The following is an 18,492-nucleotide window of genomic DNA, read 5'->3' on the forward strand; positions in this document are numbered from 1 at the left end:
TAGAGCTCCCTGGGATCACAAAATAAGAAACTGTTACCAAAATTTAAAAAAGTCGACGCCATTTTGAAATTCTTTGTTAATTGACCGATTTCGTTCAAAATCGATATTTAGAGCTCCCTGGGATCACAAAAAAGGAAACTGTTACCAAAATTTAAAAAAGTCGACGCCATTTTGAAATTCTTTGTTAATTGACCGATTTCGTTCAAAATCGATATTTAGAGCTCCCTGGGATCACAAAATAAGAAACTGTTACCAAAATTTAAAAAAGTCGACGCCATTTTGAAATTCTTTGTTAATTGACCGATTTCGTTCAAAATCGATATTTAGAGCTCCCTGGGATCACAAAAAAGGAAACTGTTACCAAAATTTAAAAAAGTCGACGCCATTTTGAAATTCTTTGTTAATTGACCGATTTCGTTCAAAATCGATATTTAGAGCTCCCTGGCATCACACAACAGGAAACTGTTACCAAAATTTAAAAAATATTTTTAACCGACTTCAAAAAAAGGAAGAGGTTCTGAATTCCTCTGTATCTTTTTTTTTAACGTATGTTCCCCGATTACTCAAAGACGCCTGGACCGATTTGGATATTTTTTTGTTTGATAGGGTATACTTCTACTACTACACACATAATATACTTATACTATTATACTTCTACTACTACTACACATAAATTTGATGAAGATCTGATGAATATCTTCCGAGATGGAGAACGGAACTCCTCAATGGATAAGAGCAAATCGCTCGCGATCAGTGTAATATCTTAGTAAACAGTAGGGTTTTAACTGGGTATGGCATATTATAGTACAGTGGGGCCACTAAAAATTGTGAAATAAAAAAATTTCAAAAGAAAAATAAAACCGACTTCAAAAACCACAATCACTAAAATTATTTTTACTTTTTAGTGTTTGTGGTTTATGAAGTCGGTTTAATTTTTCTTTAGATTTTTTTTTAAATATTTATTCTGGTATTCTTCTTTCTTGGATAAGGATCCCTCTTGGGTATCCCCATTTCTCTCTGTCTTTGGTACTATCAAGCTAATTTTCTCTCGCGATTTGCACAATAGCATTAGACCAACGCGTCTTCGGTCTACCTATTTTTCTTTTGCCTGCTGGACCTGGCCAAGGGGAGATTTTTCCTGTCCTTCTTTCATCTGTAAAAATCGATACAATATGACCATTTGCATTTCAGTTTTAGGGCATGTCTCAAGGTGTCTGTAGGCTTTGTCTTTTTTCTTATGTCTTCAATTCTCACTTTGAATATTTTTTCCTTAAGTTATGCTCCTTGCCATCGCCCTTTAGCAAGTCACTATTATTCTTTTTATATTCTTTGTCCGGACCCATGTTTGGCTGGCATAGGTGAGGCATGGCAGGATGCATGTATCTGTAACGGATCTTTTAAGATGTACTGGGTAAGCTCCTTTCATTCTTTCCTTTTGTGCCCAGTACTTGTTCGAACTGATGTTAATCCGTCTGTCTACTTCCTCTTCTGCACTTGTAACGCTGAATGAGACTTGTTTTTTAAGATACATTTAGGAGCATAGGTATTGTAGTTCCAATACTTAATTGTATTTATTTGCCTGTTACTATAAATATGGCGGCTGATTGAATGAGGCCGATTGTTGTAGGTACCTCTGCGAAACTGTTCAAAAATAGTAAACTGAAGTAAGTAAGTACTACTTACAAAATTATGTCGCTTTTCATTGATAAATATGGATTTCGAAAATTTGACCACATTTCCAAATTTCGCGATATATAAAGTGGCTTCCGATTCCGAATCATTTCACTGGCATACAAAATTCAACTTTTTTGTTTTATTAGGTTTTGAAACTGTTTCTTACTAATTTGACGTCGCTGATTTCAGATCTACTTTAATTTTTTACACAGCAGCTCTAGTTTTTGAGATACAGGTGCCCCCATATTTTGCACTATACTCACACTTTGTATGTTCACACTTTATTAAGATCACACAAGTAATTTCCAAAATTTATCGCGGTGTTAACATCAAGAAGAACATCTGCAAGTTATTCCAATCATTTTTGTACCATTTGGTGGCGAGTACGTATTAAAGAATGTCGTGCAAGTGTGTCTAACTTTGTAAAACAAGCATACTCGGGCTACTTTGAGAACCCATTAGCAGCTAACAGCAAGGCCTGGACTCCAAATTTTTATATGTGGAAGCTGTATTTCCTCATTGCGTTTATGAGCAAATAAGAATAGACCCTACTTTTACTAAAAAAAGTATTATAATTTGGCGCGAACCATCTAAACACCATGATGATTATTATTTCTGCATTGTGAATATAACCAGAAGAAACAGCAAAAAAATTGTTCCAAGCGACTCTATTGTAACTTGCAGTCTACAATTAGAACGATTCTGACTTCTGGTGATAAATCTGTACCTCAGCCCCAACCCAGTACCTCCAATCTACTTCAAGAACTTTCAGAAGGTAGTGACGATGTAGTGACTTTTACATCTCAACTTAGACTATTCAATCAAAATGATTTGGACCACTTAATGAGAGATCTTAGATTGTCTAAAAAGCATCAGAACATGTGGCTTCTCGGCTCAAAGGAACAAATCTGATAACATGTGTTACGGTATATTGTTCTCACTACTCTCAAAACATTCAGCAGCTGATGTTGCACTTCCAGCGACTTGGGTGCAACATGGGCATTAAGTTTTTCTCTATTATACAGAAAGGGCTCTATTATACATTCTAAAACAGGTTTTATTTATTATTATTATGTAAAATAGTTTTTGATTAATCGCGCAAAATGTAGAAAAAAATATACAATAAGTCAAAAACTGTGAAAATCTGACAATTTTTTTTGAATTCCAAGCCGAAAATATATTTAAGAATTTATTTATTAATAGGAATCGAGAGTTTATGCACTAGATAGAGTTCGTTCATTCACTGAAATTCCCAGTTCATTTACTGGCAATTTATCCTTTTGTTAAATAAAATAAGTTATAATAATTAATACCACGCATTTTATTTGATTTTTTGATATTTAAATAATTTAAGAGTGTATACCTACTGTGTACAGACACACAAAATATAAAAATTATATATAGAACGATTCTCATATACCTTAATTTTAGGTCAATGTCAGGGTAGTCCTTATTAGTTCATTTACTGGATCTTTTACCCTCCTACGTCAAAATACTAAAAGTCCGCGTAAATTTCGCAGATTGAAATGTCTGCTTGATTAATTGTCAATAGAGGGTCATGACATGTCAAAATTGCTAGTTTGAAGGTGAAATCGTCTATGTCATTCGCATTGGCTTTCCTCTTAAGTTCCAACAGATTAATGCTAAGAAATACTTACATAATATTAAGTAGGTCTGTACTTAGTACCTTTTTAATTTATGTGTGGTTCTAGGCAAGTTAAATACTTAATTAGTGAAACAGGTTAAGCAAGTTTAAAAACTACATACCCACTTAACTTAGTGATTAAAAGAAAATTCGCAATAGAATTTTCTACTGATTACAATTTATTCAAGAATGTTATCTTGCCAACCCATCCTCAACAAGTCAACAATTACCTCTCCTGAGGATGGTTTAGGCCATGGTCAACCATGCTGGTCAAGTGCAATTTGGCAGACTTCACACACATTTTAGAACATATAGCTACTAAGTATGTAGTATGTTAGTATACATATTGTACTTGTCTCTACTTATTACTAATCTTTCTGATTCTAAACCATAAGTCCACAATGTCTTGGTCTTAGGGTGCATCATAACTTACCAGCAGGTCTTATTGCAACCAAGCACTAGTCTATAAATTAAAAAATCTAGTTTTTAATTTTGTCTGGTTGCAGTAGTTAGTAGTTAAGTATATGTGATAAATTAGCAGTATAATTAGACATATTATAAATTCAATTTCATTTCACTAAATTACCTTACCAGCAGAGAAAGTAAATAGTTGCTGTCAAAATAGGAATGCAAGGTGCATGTTTTATCAGTTATCATTGATAAGAACATGTTTGCATTTGCTTCATGGGCTAGCAAATATAGAGAATGTTTCAAGAAGGTAAAACTAAATATGTGAAAGGACAAGTGAAAATTGAAAATTCATAACACCCTGGACAAGTGAAGGTTACAGTAACTAGAAAAGAGTTGACAACTTTCAAATGGCTGAACCGATTTTTGGATTATAGCTAACACTCTCGATCAAGCCACCTTTCAAACAAAAAAAAAACTAAATTAAAATCGGTTCATTACTTTAGGAGCTACGATGCCACAGACAGATACACACATCAAACTTATAACACCCCTATTTTTGGGTTGAGGGTTAAATAGTCACTCATTAGTATGTTGTAGCACTCTTTAAGAAGTTATTAGTTAAAATAATATGTTTATTGTTTAGTACTTTAATACATTTTGATCATTAGTTCTTAAATTGATTGCAGTCATCAAAATTAACAGGATAAACGTGCAATTAACTTTAATACCTACTTAATTATAATTTAGGGCATAGTGCTTATTAGCTGAGTGGCTAATATACATAAATGCAAGAATTCCATAAACTCAGCTAATTCCAACAATTGTGATTGTCATGCTGTGATCATCACAACTTCAGTGCCTATATCCAATGGACTGAGAATGTTGAATAAGCAAAATTGCGTTTGTCTTTGATTTGTCACTAGTGACTGTAGAAGGCAGGGGCACTATAGAGTGAACTAGAGTGAGGAAGCTCTTGGTTTGATCCTGAATCAACATCTTTCAAATATCAAGTACTAGCTGATGCCCGCAGCTGCGCCCGCGTGTATTGGTCAGATCCCCTGCAGCATCAGGATTAAGGAGTTGGACTCCAAATTTTTTATGAAACAATGTCGCAAAGTTCCTCTATCGATTAAAAAAGAAATGACGCAAATCAGTTCAGAAATCTCGGAGATTTCGGTGTACATAGGTAGAAAAACACAACTCCCTTTTTGAAAGTCGGTTAAAAAAGTAGCCTATGTTACACCCTGGTCAATCCTCTACTTGTCTGTGAAAATCCCGTCAAAATCGGTCCAGCCGTTCCGAAGATTAGCCTTTTCAAACAGACAGACAGACAGACAGACAGACAAAAATTTTAAAAATGTGTGATTCAGTTATGGTATCGTTCAAATAACCATATGACCTTATTATGTGGTAGTTATTTCGAAATTACAGACAGACACTCCAATTTTATTTATTAGTATAGATTTGAGGGAGGTAGGTTTCACTAGGGGTTATGTGAAATCAAAGATTTAAAAATATTATGATAGTTAAAACTCTTTGCCATGCTGCACTGCCAGGACGACCCATTTCACATAGCTAGTCATTTCATAGCCTACCTTTGATTCATAACTCTCATGAACTGTGCTACTGCTGTCATTTGACAGTTACAGATGACCAATCACCTCTGATTGGTCAAAACTTGCTTCCTATTGGCTACAATGCTTTGTTGCAACAAGAATACATAAATTTAGCCAATCACATCAATTGAGATTGTAAAAATGACTGTATAGGTTTTCCAGAATCGACCAGCAGAAAATCTGAACTGTGTAAAAATGCTAAACCTCAAAATGATTCCACCATCACTACCCATTATTATGCGAAAGTGTGTTTGATTGTTGGTTTGTCACTCAATCATGTCACAACAGATCCATGTTTTTTTTCATGGGTATTATAGATAAAGACAGAGGCTACTTTTTATCCTGAAAAATCAAAGAGTTCCCACAGAATAAAACTTAAATTCAGGGGAATGAAGTCGCAGGTATCAGTTAGTAAATGGTGTGTGGACAGATAATGGGATATTTGATAACTAGTATGTATCAATGTGTGATAGATATGAATATATGGAGGACCACAAGGGTTATCTAGGAATATAAAATGATAAATTGACTAACTTACACATCAACATACAGCTTAATTGCTAGGTTTAGAAAGAGGTAGGTAATATAGACATCCAATAAGAAAGGATTTTGGAAAATACTGTACAAAAACCAGAGTAGGTCTGCTAGACATGAAAAACAGTTATATATGATTAAGGAATTGTTTAATTCAGTTGATTACTTGTGTGTATATGCTGTTTGATGTCATACAAGGTCAGAAATAAATTGATAACCTTAAAAACATTGAATCAAAGTCTACTATAAAGGTAGTCATGATGATTTCATGTAGTGGATACTCATTATAATTCTAGCTAATGACCAATCTTATCACTAACATAAATAGTTAACAAGTGCAATATCCATAACAGATAGGGCATGTAATTTAGATGGTTTTAATATGCGCAGGAAAAATATGATATTATATTAAAGTCAAGATAAGATAATGTAGAAAGTGAACAGGTTGCAATGAGTGTGTGTGCATGTGTAAAATTATATGCACATACATGCAAAATAAGTACTTACGTCAGACGATTGACAGTGCATGACTCAAGACATCATTTTGTACATTTCATACCATTACAGGCAAATTTTGCACCCCACTCTGCGGTTTAACGAACGAATTGCGATGGTACTGTATCGTATGATATAACGGTGGCTATACAGGGAATCCGGCTAAGCCGATAAGACTGCGATCTGTACCATCATTTGACCAACTGACAGGAGGTCCACAGTCCTAGCGCTCATTGCACAGGAATGCGTACATACCGTCTGGTGGCCGTATAGCTAATTTTAGAACATACCACGACGTCAAAAGACGTCCAAATGCAGATGAAAAACAAAACATCGGATTGCGTCGGCCCCAGCCCACTGCGGACATTCTCGAAACTCGAAAGCTGTTCACGAACCCACGGCGACGTGGGGCCACGACGCGGTTTAGGGTTAGACGATCTCGATCACATTTCACACTAAAACGGCACGTATTGATTTTAAATGCACATAATACCTTTACTTTCAGCTTTTTCCGTAATATCTTTCACGTCATCAACCATCTTGCTGGATGACAGTCACTCACTGTTCACTTTTTTATTCGAACATATTTCGAAAACTCATACTTCGTTCACTATTTTCAGCCAGACACGGCCAGCCAGCGATCTATACGACACGGCACTTCGTTGATCGTTCCGTTCACTGCCAGCGACGTATGAACCACCGACCAGAAACAAAAGGTATGAACGGCGATTGGCGAACAATCACTGAAGATGGCGTCAATCGTCAATAAAAAACTGCTAATCCGAATAAATAACCCACTCAACTCTCATTAAACTATTTTTTGGTGTTACTGTGCGAAGTTGTTGTTTATCCAATCGAGTTGAATCCACCGATTTCAATTTTCAGCTGATTTTCTTTTTATAAAACAAATTTCTTAAACGTTTTTGAAATATGTATTTTTAATCTGTACCGTTTGATCCTGCCCCCTATCGACACAAAGAGAAACTTTTTTGACATTTCTGTTGTTTTTATTTTTATCTTTGAAGTTACAATTAATAATTTAAAAAAGCTGATCTGAAATTAATATAATATTATATTGAACAATGAACTTATTAGCTGTATAATTTTGTCGCAGTGTTTTTAAACCCTTATTTTATTGAATAGACCACGCAGAAAAATGTTGTCAACAGATGGCGCTATATTAATTCATGGCTTCATATCGTAGTACAGTATGTTGCTTAGTAATTTCATGCTTCGTCAATAGATGGCTTTGAATTGATTTGATTTTTGTTATCTTCAATGTTTTCAATTTTCTTGTTTAGAACAGCTGATACTTCGAAAACATTCCTGACTCCATCTCAAAAGTCAAAAAGTTCAATATAATCGGAACTCGGAATGCCTCGTTGGTCTCTCCCCGTTAGTAACTCCCGGCAGTGAATCATAAGGTCCCGGGTTCCAGGCCCAACTCCCAGGTCGGGCAAAAATTGTGTTTGTGGTCAGAAATTCGTAGTAAAAGCCCGGAGTTTGGTGTGTTTTGGTTAGCGGTGATTATAAAAAATAAATAGTTAGGTACACACTGGAAATTAAGTACAACTAGGTAGGTACTCTAGACAGCTATAATTACAATTCATGAAAACATGTAGCCCGCTGACAGAAAGACGCACTGCAATCTCACCTGGTGGTAAGTGATGATGACTAAGATGGAAGTGGCCTAACCTGAGAGGGGTGAGACTCCTTTGGTTTCTACACGGCATCGTACCCGAACGCTAAACCCGTAATGGATTCATACAAAAATAATAAAATACCAAAAGTTAGAAAGTTCAATAGGTATCATCGGAAGCAACAACAAATCGCCTTCGAAAGAGAAATCTTGCATTCCGTTAGCATCGTGCGCTTAGCGTAACATGATTTCCTCTAAGTATTGTAAGTAGGTAATTATTTTTTAATACGGTTCCGTACCCGAGGAGTGCAAACGGGACTAAGCCTGCGCTGTCTGTCCGTCCATCCGCTCTCTGCCAAAAGACCTGTATCTCGTGAACCGAATAGATGGAGAGTTGAAATTGTGACAGAACTAGACGATGCCCGCGACTTCGTCCGCGTGGATTTAGGTATGTTTTTAAAATCCCGTGGGAACTCTTTGATTTCCCGGGAAAAAAAGTTGGCGTAGATTAATATTTTCCGTCATACAATCTCAAGAATTCTATCATGCTCAGTTTATTACAAGTTTTGAAGCAACCTAAGTGATTTCCTTGGTGCCACCAATTTATTTTATTATTTTTATTTATTTAATTTGGATATTATGATCCTTCGATCATAATATCGTGTTTAACTTACATATCAAGGCTCGGCCCGTACACGGTGTAGCATAAGTCCACCTTTAAATGCATTTTTGCCATTAAGTAACTACTGAAGGTTCATTAGCTCATGTTCGTTATAGATGTATGTATCTACATAATTATTACATTAAAAGTAGGTGTAATCACCTATTTTTAACTATTTGAGGGTCGATTCGTTTGAATTTGTATTCGTTTCGTATTTCAACAATTTACATCCGCTAACATTACCTTCCAAAAGCCTATCTACCTATTATTTTGGCAAAAAAGGAGGTTTGTTTTATTAAGAGGGGTCTCTCCGTCACTCGCTCTATACAAACGTAGTTCCAATTTCATTTGAATAATATTAAACAACCAAAGTCCATGAAATTTTGCAGACATATTCTAGAAAGTAATATCTATGCCTTTGGTTGCTTAATATTCAAATGAAATTGCAACTACGATTGTATGTAGTAAGTGACGGAGAGAGCCCTGTTAACAACTAGCATAAGCCCACGACTTCGTCCGCATGGGCTACACAAATTTCAGACCCCTATTTTATCCGCATTGTTCTTTAAGGAAACTAGACATACTTATTAAGTACGATAAAAATATGTCTAAAATGAACCTACTTTTTTTAAAGAATATTAGCCATCCTAATCATGACTAGTACTCCTTTTTCCCCTCCAATTAAATGTTAAGCTTGTGCCAGGAGTGGGTACGCCAATAGTGAAAAAATTTCGTCATTCTATCCGCATACCTAACTAGAACCTTAACATACCTACCTTTGGCTTTGTTTAAAACAATTGCACTGCAGACTTAGTCAGTGTATACTAATTGTTGAACTGGTCAGTTGTATGAAATGGCTGCCAAAGCTAGTCATAGTAAGGTAGGTCAAAGTCTAAGTCATAACAATATTTTCTGAAGCCGGTGTATATTACTCTAATATTTACTTTTATCCGTCGAGATCCGTTCTCTATCTTCGAAGATATTCACTAGATCTTCACCAAATTTATATGAGACCATCTCTAAGGTATGACCTATCAAACAAAAAAAGAATCAAGAAAATCGATTAATAATTTGCGGAGAAATTGCGTAACAAACATACAAGAAAAAAAAACATACAGTCGAATTGAGAACCTCCTCATTTTTCACATTAGTTATATATATATTGCATATATTGCATATAATATTTAATAAACAAATGTACTTGCCAGGCCGGTCTGCCAAAAGACAAGCTGAGGTCGTGCAATCAAGACACACCTCAGTGTGTCCACTAAGTTCGAATAAAACAAAAATTCCCATAAGAACTGCGCGACGACGCACTGACAATGTGTATTTTCAAGCCAGTTTCAACCCCAATAACTCAGAAACTATAAGACCTACATACTAACAATTTAACATATCTACTAAAACTTCTTTAAATATTTAGAATCTTGAATTTCACGAAAAAAACTTGTACAGTTTTTAAGTTATTAAGTTCTTTTCATAACTGAAGGTGCTTTTATCGGCGAAGCTTACAATATCTCACTTCGTTGATATAGAACTTGGCTCATTTCTTACGTTTGTTTTGGATGGGATTGAATTTTCAAGTTTTTATAATAAAACCAGACAGGCGACTGTCGCGAGCTATGCAATTTTCCACTTAATGCGGTATTAAATCTAATAGTAAAAGCACGTACGTACAGCGCTTTTCAAGTGAGTGTTTTCCGTCAAACCGTCCGTCCTTGCCTGTGCGCCGAACCACTAACTAAATTGGTGACCTTTGGATTGATAACCTTTGACCTTGTCCTTAAGGACAATCAGAAGACCACGCAAGCACATCGGATCACAAGATAACATGGTCAAATTGGATGAACGAGGCAATGCCGGCGGAAGTCAGCAAAGTGCGAGCGAGAAGCGGGTTTCATCAGACGGACCACCTCCGAAAGTTTTTAAGGTCGGTATCAGAGAGCCTCCTTTTTATCCAAATGAGTCCGTGGTTGGGTCAATTTGAACTAGCAAATATAACCAGTGTCACAACAAGATTTTACTATGTTATATTGTATGTTAGAACACCAGTACGTAAAAGAAATCAAGGCTGTAATTATAAACCCAGATGCCACCAATAAATACGAAAACTCAAAACTGAGAGATTCCAGATTTCTGACGCCCTTTACAGTGTCTACAGGGCGGTGGTATAAGATTGATATTCTATTATCGTACAACTACTAATAATAACATTTAAATTCGTTAATAAACCTATTAGGTAGTATAAATAGAACCTATTTGTACTAAAATTTGTCATTATTTTTTTGTTAATTTTTTTTCTTTTTTATAAAAAATTGCGAGCAAACGAGCAGGCGGGCTGGGTGTTAAGTGATTACCACCGCCCATGAACAACTTGTAGCACCAGAAGTACCGCAGATGCATTGTTGCCGCCGGCTCTTCAAGAATTTGTTGGTTCGCCCTTTTTTTTAATGCTGGGAAATGCTTTTACGCATCCCACTCGGAAGCAGCGTAGAAGCCACACTGCTTCCGGAAGGGTATGTGGGACGCCTTGCAATCTGGTGCAGGTGAATAATCCCATGTTGCCCCATGTTAACCCCATAACTTATCATTAAACCATAAATATAAATAAATACCCAACAATTTACATACATTTATATATTTTATCTACAAACGTACTTGCCCCCCGGTCGGCCAAAATACAAGCTACCCGTGGCAAGCAGTTAGTCGGAAAAAACAGCCACTGTCCCAAGCTATGCAGTTTCAACTTAGTGCCGTATTAAAATATCTAGTAGTGACCATAACAGTCATCACGTCCTTGCCTCACGACTTTTATTTCCTGCAACCACCGCCTTATTTTTTTTTAAATTAATTTTTAATTCAGATACAAGTCCGTAAAGCCTAAATCTTTTTTTATTCAGATCCTAGTTAGCCCTTGACTGTAATCTCGTCTGGTGGTAAGTGATGATGCAGTCTCAGATGGAAGCGGGGAAGTGGGAGAGGCGCCGCATTCCAGCAAGGTGCAAACTTAGCGCGACCGAGTTATACTATATATATATATACTATACCTATTGATTTCAGATTTTCGTGATAGTAACAATGAATCTCACCGCTATATCATGTGGGTTCACTTATGGACACATGAGCGGGTTGGTGCGAGCATTGCAGCAGCACGATGAGGGCATAGTGCTCAACGAAAATGAGATATTTTTGATAGGTGAGTTACTTTGAAACAAATCGAATATAAAAAAAAATGTTTATGGTTATTGAGGGTCGGTTTATTTTTTAGGGGTTTTTTAAAAAAATTTACAATTTTTAGTGGCCCCACTGTATTAAAATATGCTATGCCTTGTTAAAAACCTACTGTTTACTAAGCTATTACACTGATCGCGAGCAATTACTTCACCAAATTAAAATGGGTCAAATTCTGAAGTATTTACCTACCAAACAAAAATTATGAAAATCGGTTCATATTTGGCGGAGTAATCGCGTAAATTATATACAAAAAAAAACATACATTCGAAATAAGAACCCCCTCTTTTTTTGAAGTCGGTCAAAAAGAGCAACCACCGAATTTCTTGTTGATTCTACTTGATGGAAAGGACATTCCGAATCAATGGTAGATTTACTTGATGATTCAATAGCACTTGTAAACTTTTATTTGAAAGAATCCTTCGATTTCTATATTGGAACAGTACTATCACTTTTGTATCAAGCCAAATCGCAAAATTCGTTTGCACAACCTAACCAAATGTACACACCAAGGAAATACAGACCTTATCGCTTGACGTTACGATTTTAAATACAAGAACAACAGAGCATCGTGCCCCTATAATAATATTCGCGCGTACAAAACATGGCGCGTAGGAAACAACCAATAGCGGACGGACGCGCGCTATGATTGGCTGAGATATTTTCGCGCCATTCAAAAATAAGATATCTGCGCAAGTATAACGGCGTATTTATACTTATAAAAGTGACAGTACTGTAACGCGATATTAACAAAGATGTCTAATGCTATTTATTATTTGTTCAAGCATCCTTTGCACCACTCTCTGGCGCACTCAGCCTCCTGTGCGTTGTCATAAGTGATGTCATCGGAAGAAGATGGACTTTCATACTCTTTTCTACACCATTAGTATTAAATTGGATTATTCTATACTATGCCAGAACTTATTCCACGTTCATGTTATCAAGATTTCTAGTCGGAATGTCTACGCCACTTTTTAGCGTATTTAATTTAATTGGAACAGCGGAGTTCACCTCCCCCAAATCACGAGCGATTCTGCTGAGTGTGGTATCCATGGTTTCACCAACGTTTGGAATCGTAATAGGCCACTTACTAGGTGCTATCATAAATTGGAGAACATTAACTCTAGTTGGGTTATCTCTATCAATTATACATCTCTGTCTTCCTTACTTTTGGATAGAAAGCCCTCAATGGTTGGCCTCTAAAGGTAAATTTGAAGATTGTGCAACGGCATTTCGAAAAATACACGGTAGTAATCCAAGTTCTGAAGAGGAATTGAGGTTACTAATTAAAATGGAGACAAATAAACAGAAAGCAGATGTCGATATGAATTTGAATACTAGTTTTAAGAAATTCTTATCAGCTTTTAAGAAAAGATATTTTTGGGATTTAATAGTTATGGTTACTTTTCTGTATGCTTATCTTGGGGCGGCGGGGAGGGTTGCTTTCGGTACATTAGCAACCGTTATATTGGAAGATATAACTGGGTCTCCCGACATTGTACTATACACATTAGTGGTTGACGGATTTATATTCATAGGCACTTGTCTTTCTTGTGTACTAATTAAGAAGACTTCAATTCGTGTTTTGCTATTCTCGTCAGGTTTAATAGCGAACGTTGTTTTAATTGTACTAAGTTTGTGTTTTTACTTTAAAAATTCTGAAGTTTACTTCCAATGGATTAATGTGGTTTTACTGGCTTTTTACTTTATAATTGTAAACGCAGGACCGCAACCTGTAATAGAAATATTGTTTGGTGAAATATTTCCAATAGAATTAAGGTTATATTTTTGTGTATTGACTTCCCCTTTTTTCGCTGGAAGTGTATGTTTTAGTATAGTACTAGCTGATGCCCGCGACTTCGTTCGCGTGGATGTGGGTTTTTTAAAATTCCCGTGGGAACTCTTTGATTTTCCGGGATAAAAAGTAGCCTATGTGCTAATCCAGGGTATAATTTTCAGCCCAATCCGTCCAGTGGTTTTTGCGTGAAGGAGTAACAAACACACACACACACACACACACACACACACACACACACACATACAAACTTTCGCCTTTATAATATTAGTGTGATTTTTACCCAAATTTATTTCTGTTATGGGGTACCACGGCCTGTTTCTTATGAATACGGGAATCATGTTTATATGTCTTGGTTATTTCTATGTTAAATTACCAGATACCAAGGGAAAGACATTACAAGAGATAGAATCGTACTTTAAGACTAAGAATTTCGATGTAGATGAGGTTTTGAGAACAAGTGAACAAATAAAGGCGCTTGTTTAATTTCCTTAGGCACATATCATTTCTATTATAACACCTGCAGGCTTAGTTTGCATCTCAATAGATTGTAGATATAGGTATTAAGCTTTACACTATGAAAATGACCATCAAATAGCAGTTACATGCCATTTTATCGATCATGTCGGTGTCTATCATCAAGACTTTGGTATATTTTTTTTGTTATTACTGAGTGCCAATAAGCTACCATTGTGAATGATTAACTACTATGGTGTGTACCAGGATGCATTTACAATATTTCTGAGTACTTTCTTTTGGAACCGTTGGATGATTTGAATATTACCCGTTTTGGTACAGCCCCACAACTGTAGGCCATAAGGTCAAATGGACATTGCAGGACTTGTTTGTACAAAATAAACTTGTGTATTTACAGCAAAGAATATCTACCAATAAGCCAATACATTTGTTTAAACTTTATGTCAAGTTCTTTTTACTTTTTCTTGACAATAATATTATTGTGCTTTCTACCGCAACTTCTCATCATGTGACATCCCAAGATATTTAGCTGTACCACGTCGGAAATTATTTAGTCAGTGATGAACAGCGTGGTACTTTCTTGTTTTATTTGTGGTATCAATATGAACCGACTTTGATTCATTTAGCATTATTCTTCACTTTTTAGTCCATTTATAAATTTTATTTAGCGCTATTTTTAACTTATCCACTACCTCTCTGTATGTACCTCTATGGCTGTAATAGCAGTTTCATTAGAAAACGTAGCAATGATATTGTTTTTTAGATCTGAAATATCGCAGGTATGTAATAGGTACAGAACCGGCCCGAAAACACTCCCTTGCGGAACTCCAGTATTTTATGTTTAAATTCAGAGTAGGCATAAGTTGGATCCAAAAAAAATATGATACCCCACTTGGTAGTTATAGTTATCTTATTTTGAAAATTGAAGCACATTTTAATTTTTTTTTTAAATGATATAACCACAAATTCGCGGTTTTTAGATTTATTTCTGTACTTGTGCTATAAGACCTACCTACTTGCCAAATTTCATGATTCTAGAATCTAGGTCAACGAGAAGTACCCTATAGGTTTTCTTGACAGACACGACGGACAGACAGACAGACCGACAGACAGACAGACAGACAGACAGCCAGACAACAAAGTGATCCTATAAGGCTTCCGTTTTTCCTTTTGAAGTACGGAACCCCAATTAACATTTAAAACAAAGTCATTGATACCCTATCAGCATACTTGTACAGCTATACCTACTTAGTTTTATTTCAAATTATTGCACTACTCAGTTGCTTAGTCAGTGAATAGTTGTTGAACTGATCAGCTGTAGTAAATGGCTGCTAAAGCTAGTCATCGTAAGGTAGGTCAAACTCTAAGTCAAAGTCATTAATTCAATATAGGTACCATTGCACACTTGTTGATGGTCAGTTGTTGAATTTGTAAGATGTAATGGTGATAATTTAATTAATTACGTAAACTTAATACTAAGCTTCGAGAGTTCCAAACGCGCCCGCTGCCCAGTCTGAGTAGAGCCCACAACAATCTCAGCTAGTTTATCAAAATTAAACAATGTTTATAAAAATATTACTTTAAAAATAATTTGAACACTTCCAACAACATTTATATTTTTTACTATGTTATAAAAACGTGAAAAGTGAATAAAAAATAAATAAAAAAATTGCATTGCATAATATAATCCGGTCGAGCTATACAAGTTCGTAGCATTAGTAGTGATACCAATTTTCAAATAAACGGGTTGTACTTATGATAATCCCAAACCGGTGTGACGATATGAAAAACATTAACTAAGTACTTAGGTGATAATATATAAAACACTAATTTTATCAGGTTAAACAAGTAAGAGTCGGGCCTCACTCTTTTAGGGTTCCAAACATAATTATAATAAAAGTTTATAATTTAATTATAAACAAAAGGCACAAATATGAAAATATAGAAAATAATTTCATATTTGTGCCTTTTGGGGTGGAGACCATGGGTTCGTGGGGCGAGAATGCCAAATCCTTTGTTAAGGATCTGTCATCCCGTCTCGTGGAGTCTACGGTGACCGGAGGTAGTTACGAAAGAGTCCGTCCCTGGTCTCAAGGTATAAGATGCATAGATTATTGATTTCAGATTTTCGTGATTGTAACACTGAACCTCACTGTTATATCATGCGGGTTTACATTCGGACACATGAGTGGGATGGTGCGAGCATTGCAGCGACAGGATGAGGGCATAATGCTCAGCGAAAATGAGATATTTTTGATAGGTAAGTCACCACTGGAGTATACACTTCATACGCACTTGTCCATACAAAGGTAAATTACGATTTAGGCCGTATCCCCATTAGGCGAACGCTATATAGTTGTATCGGCTCGCTAACTTAGGCTGAGATCTTAGCATTTAAGAGTGCATTTGATTTACTAATAAACGAGCCATCGAAAGAACAGTCGTGTTTCAATAATCACACCTCAAGTAAATCAAATGCACTCAATTCAATAGAACTTGTAAAAAATTATTTGAATCTTTCTATTTCTACTTATATTAGAACAGTATTATCACTTTTGCTTTAAAATAATATTGTATAGAAGCATGGAAGTTCATGATATACAAGGGATCAAAAGCTTAATTTGCTATAAATCGCTGAAAAAGGCAAATCTGTATGGTACAACATGCAGCATGCGACAGGCACCGCCCGCCCTTCACCCGCCCGCTAAGCATTCAGGAAAAGCCAGCCACCAAGCAAATCCCAAGTACCAACACATAACACCACACAAATCCACCAAAACACACTCGACGCACGTTTTGCTCCGACTCTGGAGCATCCTCAGGAGATATAGACCTTACAATGCACATTTGCAAAGCAATGGAAAGGCGGGTGGTGCATGTCGCATGCTGCATGTTGTACATGCAAATTTGCCTTTTTCAGCTGATTTATAGCAAATTAAGCTTTTGATTGCTTGTTTAATATAATAACTTAATTATTTTTTGTTCAAGCATCCTTTGTACCACTCTCTGGCGTACTCAGCCTCGTGACTATTGTCATAAGTGATATCGTCGGAAGAAGATGGACTTTCACACTCTTTTCTACACCATTAGTATTAAATTGGATTATTCTATACTATGCCAGAACATTTTCCACGTTCATGTTATCAAGATTCCTAGTCGGAATGTCTGTTCCACTTTTTACCATATTTAATTTAGTTGGTATAGCGGAGTTTACTTCCCCCAAATCACGAGCAATTCAGCTAAGTTTGGTATCTATGGTTACACCAGCGCTTGGAAACATAATTGGCCATTTACTAGGTGCTATCATAAATTGGAGAACATTAACTCTAGTTGGGTTATCTCTATCAATTATACATCTCTGTCTTCCTTACTTTTGGGTAGAAAGCCCTCATTGGTTGGCCTCTAAAGGTAAATTTGAAGATTGTGCAACGGCATTTCGAAAAATACATGGTAGTAATCCGAGTTCTGAAGAGGAATTGAGGTTACTAATAAAAATGGAAACCATTAAACAAAAAGCAGGTGTCGATGTGAATTTGAACAATAGTTTTAAGAAATTGTTATCAGCTTTAAAGAAAAGGTATTTTTGGGATATAATAGTTATGGTTGCTTTTCTGTATGCTTATTTTGCGGCGGCGGGGAGGGTTGTTTTCAGTACCCTGGCAACCGTTATATTGGAAGATATAACTGGCTCTCCCGACGTTCTATTATATACATTAGTGGTTGACGGATTTATATTCATAGGCACTTGTCTTTCTTGTGTACTAATTAAGAAGACTTCTATTCGTTTTTTGATATTCTCGTCAGGTTTAATAGCGAACGCTGTTTTAATTGTACTAAGTTTGTGTTTGTACTTTAAAAATTCTGAAGTTTACTTCCAATGGATTAATGTGGTTTTACTGGCTTTTTACTTTATAATTGTAAACGCAGGACCGTATCCTGTAATAGAAATAATATTCGGTGAAATATATCCAGTAGAATTAAGGATGTATTTCTGTATATTGACTTCCCCTTTACTCATTGGAACTTTATGTTTTAGTATAGTATTTTTACCCAAATTTATTTCTGTTATGGGGTACCACGGCCTGTTTCTTATGAATACGGGGATCATGTTTGTATGTCTTGGTTATTTCTATGTTAAATTACCAGAAACCAAGGGGAAGACATTACAAGAGATAGAATCGTACTTTAAGACTAAGAATTTCGATGTGGACGAGGTTTTGAGGACAAATGAACAAATAAAGGCGTTTATCTAAACGTTTGTTTTAATTTGAGGTGGAGTATATAAGTCATTCCTAGTTATATTATTTTTATTTT

At 35.8% G+C, this 18,492-nt stretch overlaps 2 protein-coding genes across 8 annotated transcripts in view; one reads left to right on the top strand and one right to left on the bottom strand.

Moving 5' to 3' along the window:
* LOC123876856 (apical junction molecule-like) overlaps window positions 1–7,064 on the bottom strand; it is a 79,266-nt gene extending 72,202 nt beyond the window's left edge. For all 7 annotated transcript variants that reach the window (XM_045923237.1, XM_045923236.1, XM_045923239.1 and 4 more), the window contains exon 1: window positions 6,869–7,064. In XM_045923237.1, coding sequence (XP_045779193.1) covers window positions 6,869–6,914 — 46 coding nt within the window. In that variant the 5' untranslated portion in view covers window positions 6,915–7,064. The remainder of the gene's footprint in view (window positions 1–6,868) is intronic.
* A 2,449-nt stretch (window positions 7,065–9,513) lies between these two features.
* Window positions 9,514–18,448, top strand: LOC123876860 (sugar transporter ERD6-like 4). Its single transcript, XM_045923242.1, has 4 exons — window positions 9,514–9,555; window positions 11,736–11,871; window positions 12,692–13,685; window positions 18,161–18,448. Exons 1-4 carry the CDS (start codon window positions 9,529–9,531, stop codon window positions 18,429–18,431), a joined length of 1,428 nt encoding a protein of 475 aa, XP_045779198.1. The 5' UTR covers window positions 9,514–9,528; the 3' UTR covers window positions 18,432–18,448.
* The last annotated feature ends 44 nt before the right edge of the window (window positions 18,449–18,492 follow it).

The sequence above is a fragment of the Maniola jurtina genome, chromosome 22 (genome assembly GCF_905333055.1).
Source record: "Maniola jurtina chromosome 22, ilManJurt1.1, whole genome shotgun sequence".
Taxonomy (NCBI): Eukaryota; Metazoa; Arthropoda; class Insecta; order Lepidoptera; family Nymphalidae; genus Maniola; species Maniola jurtina.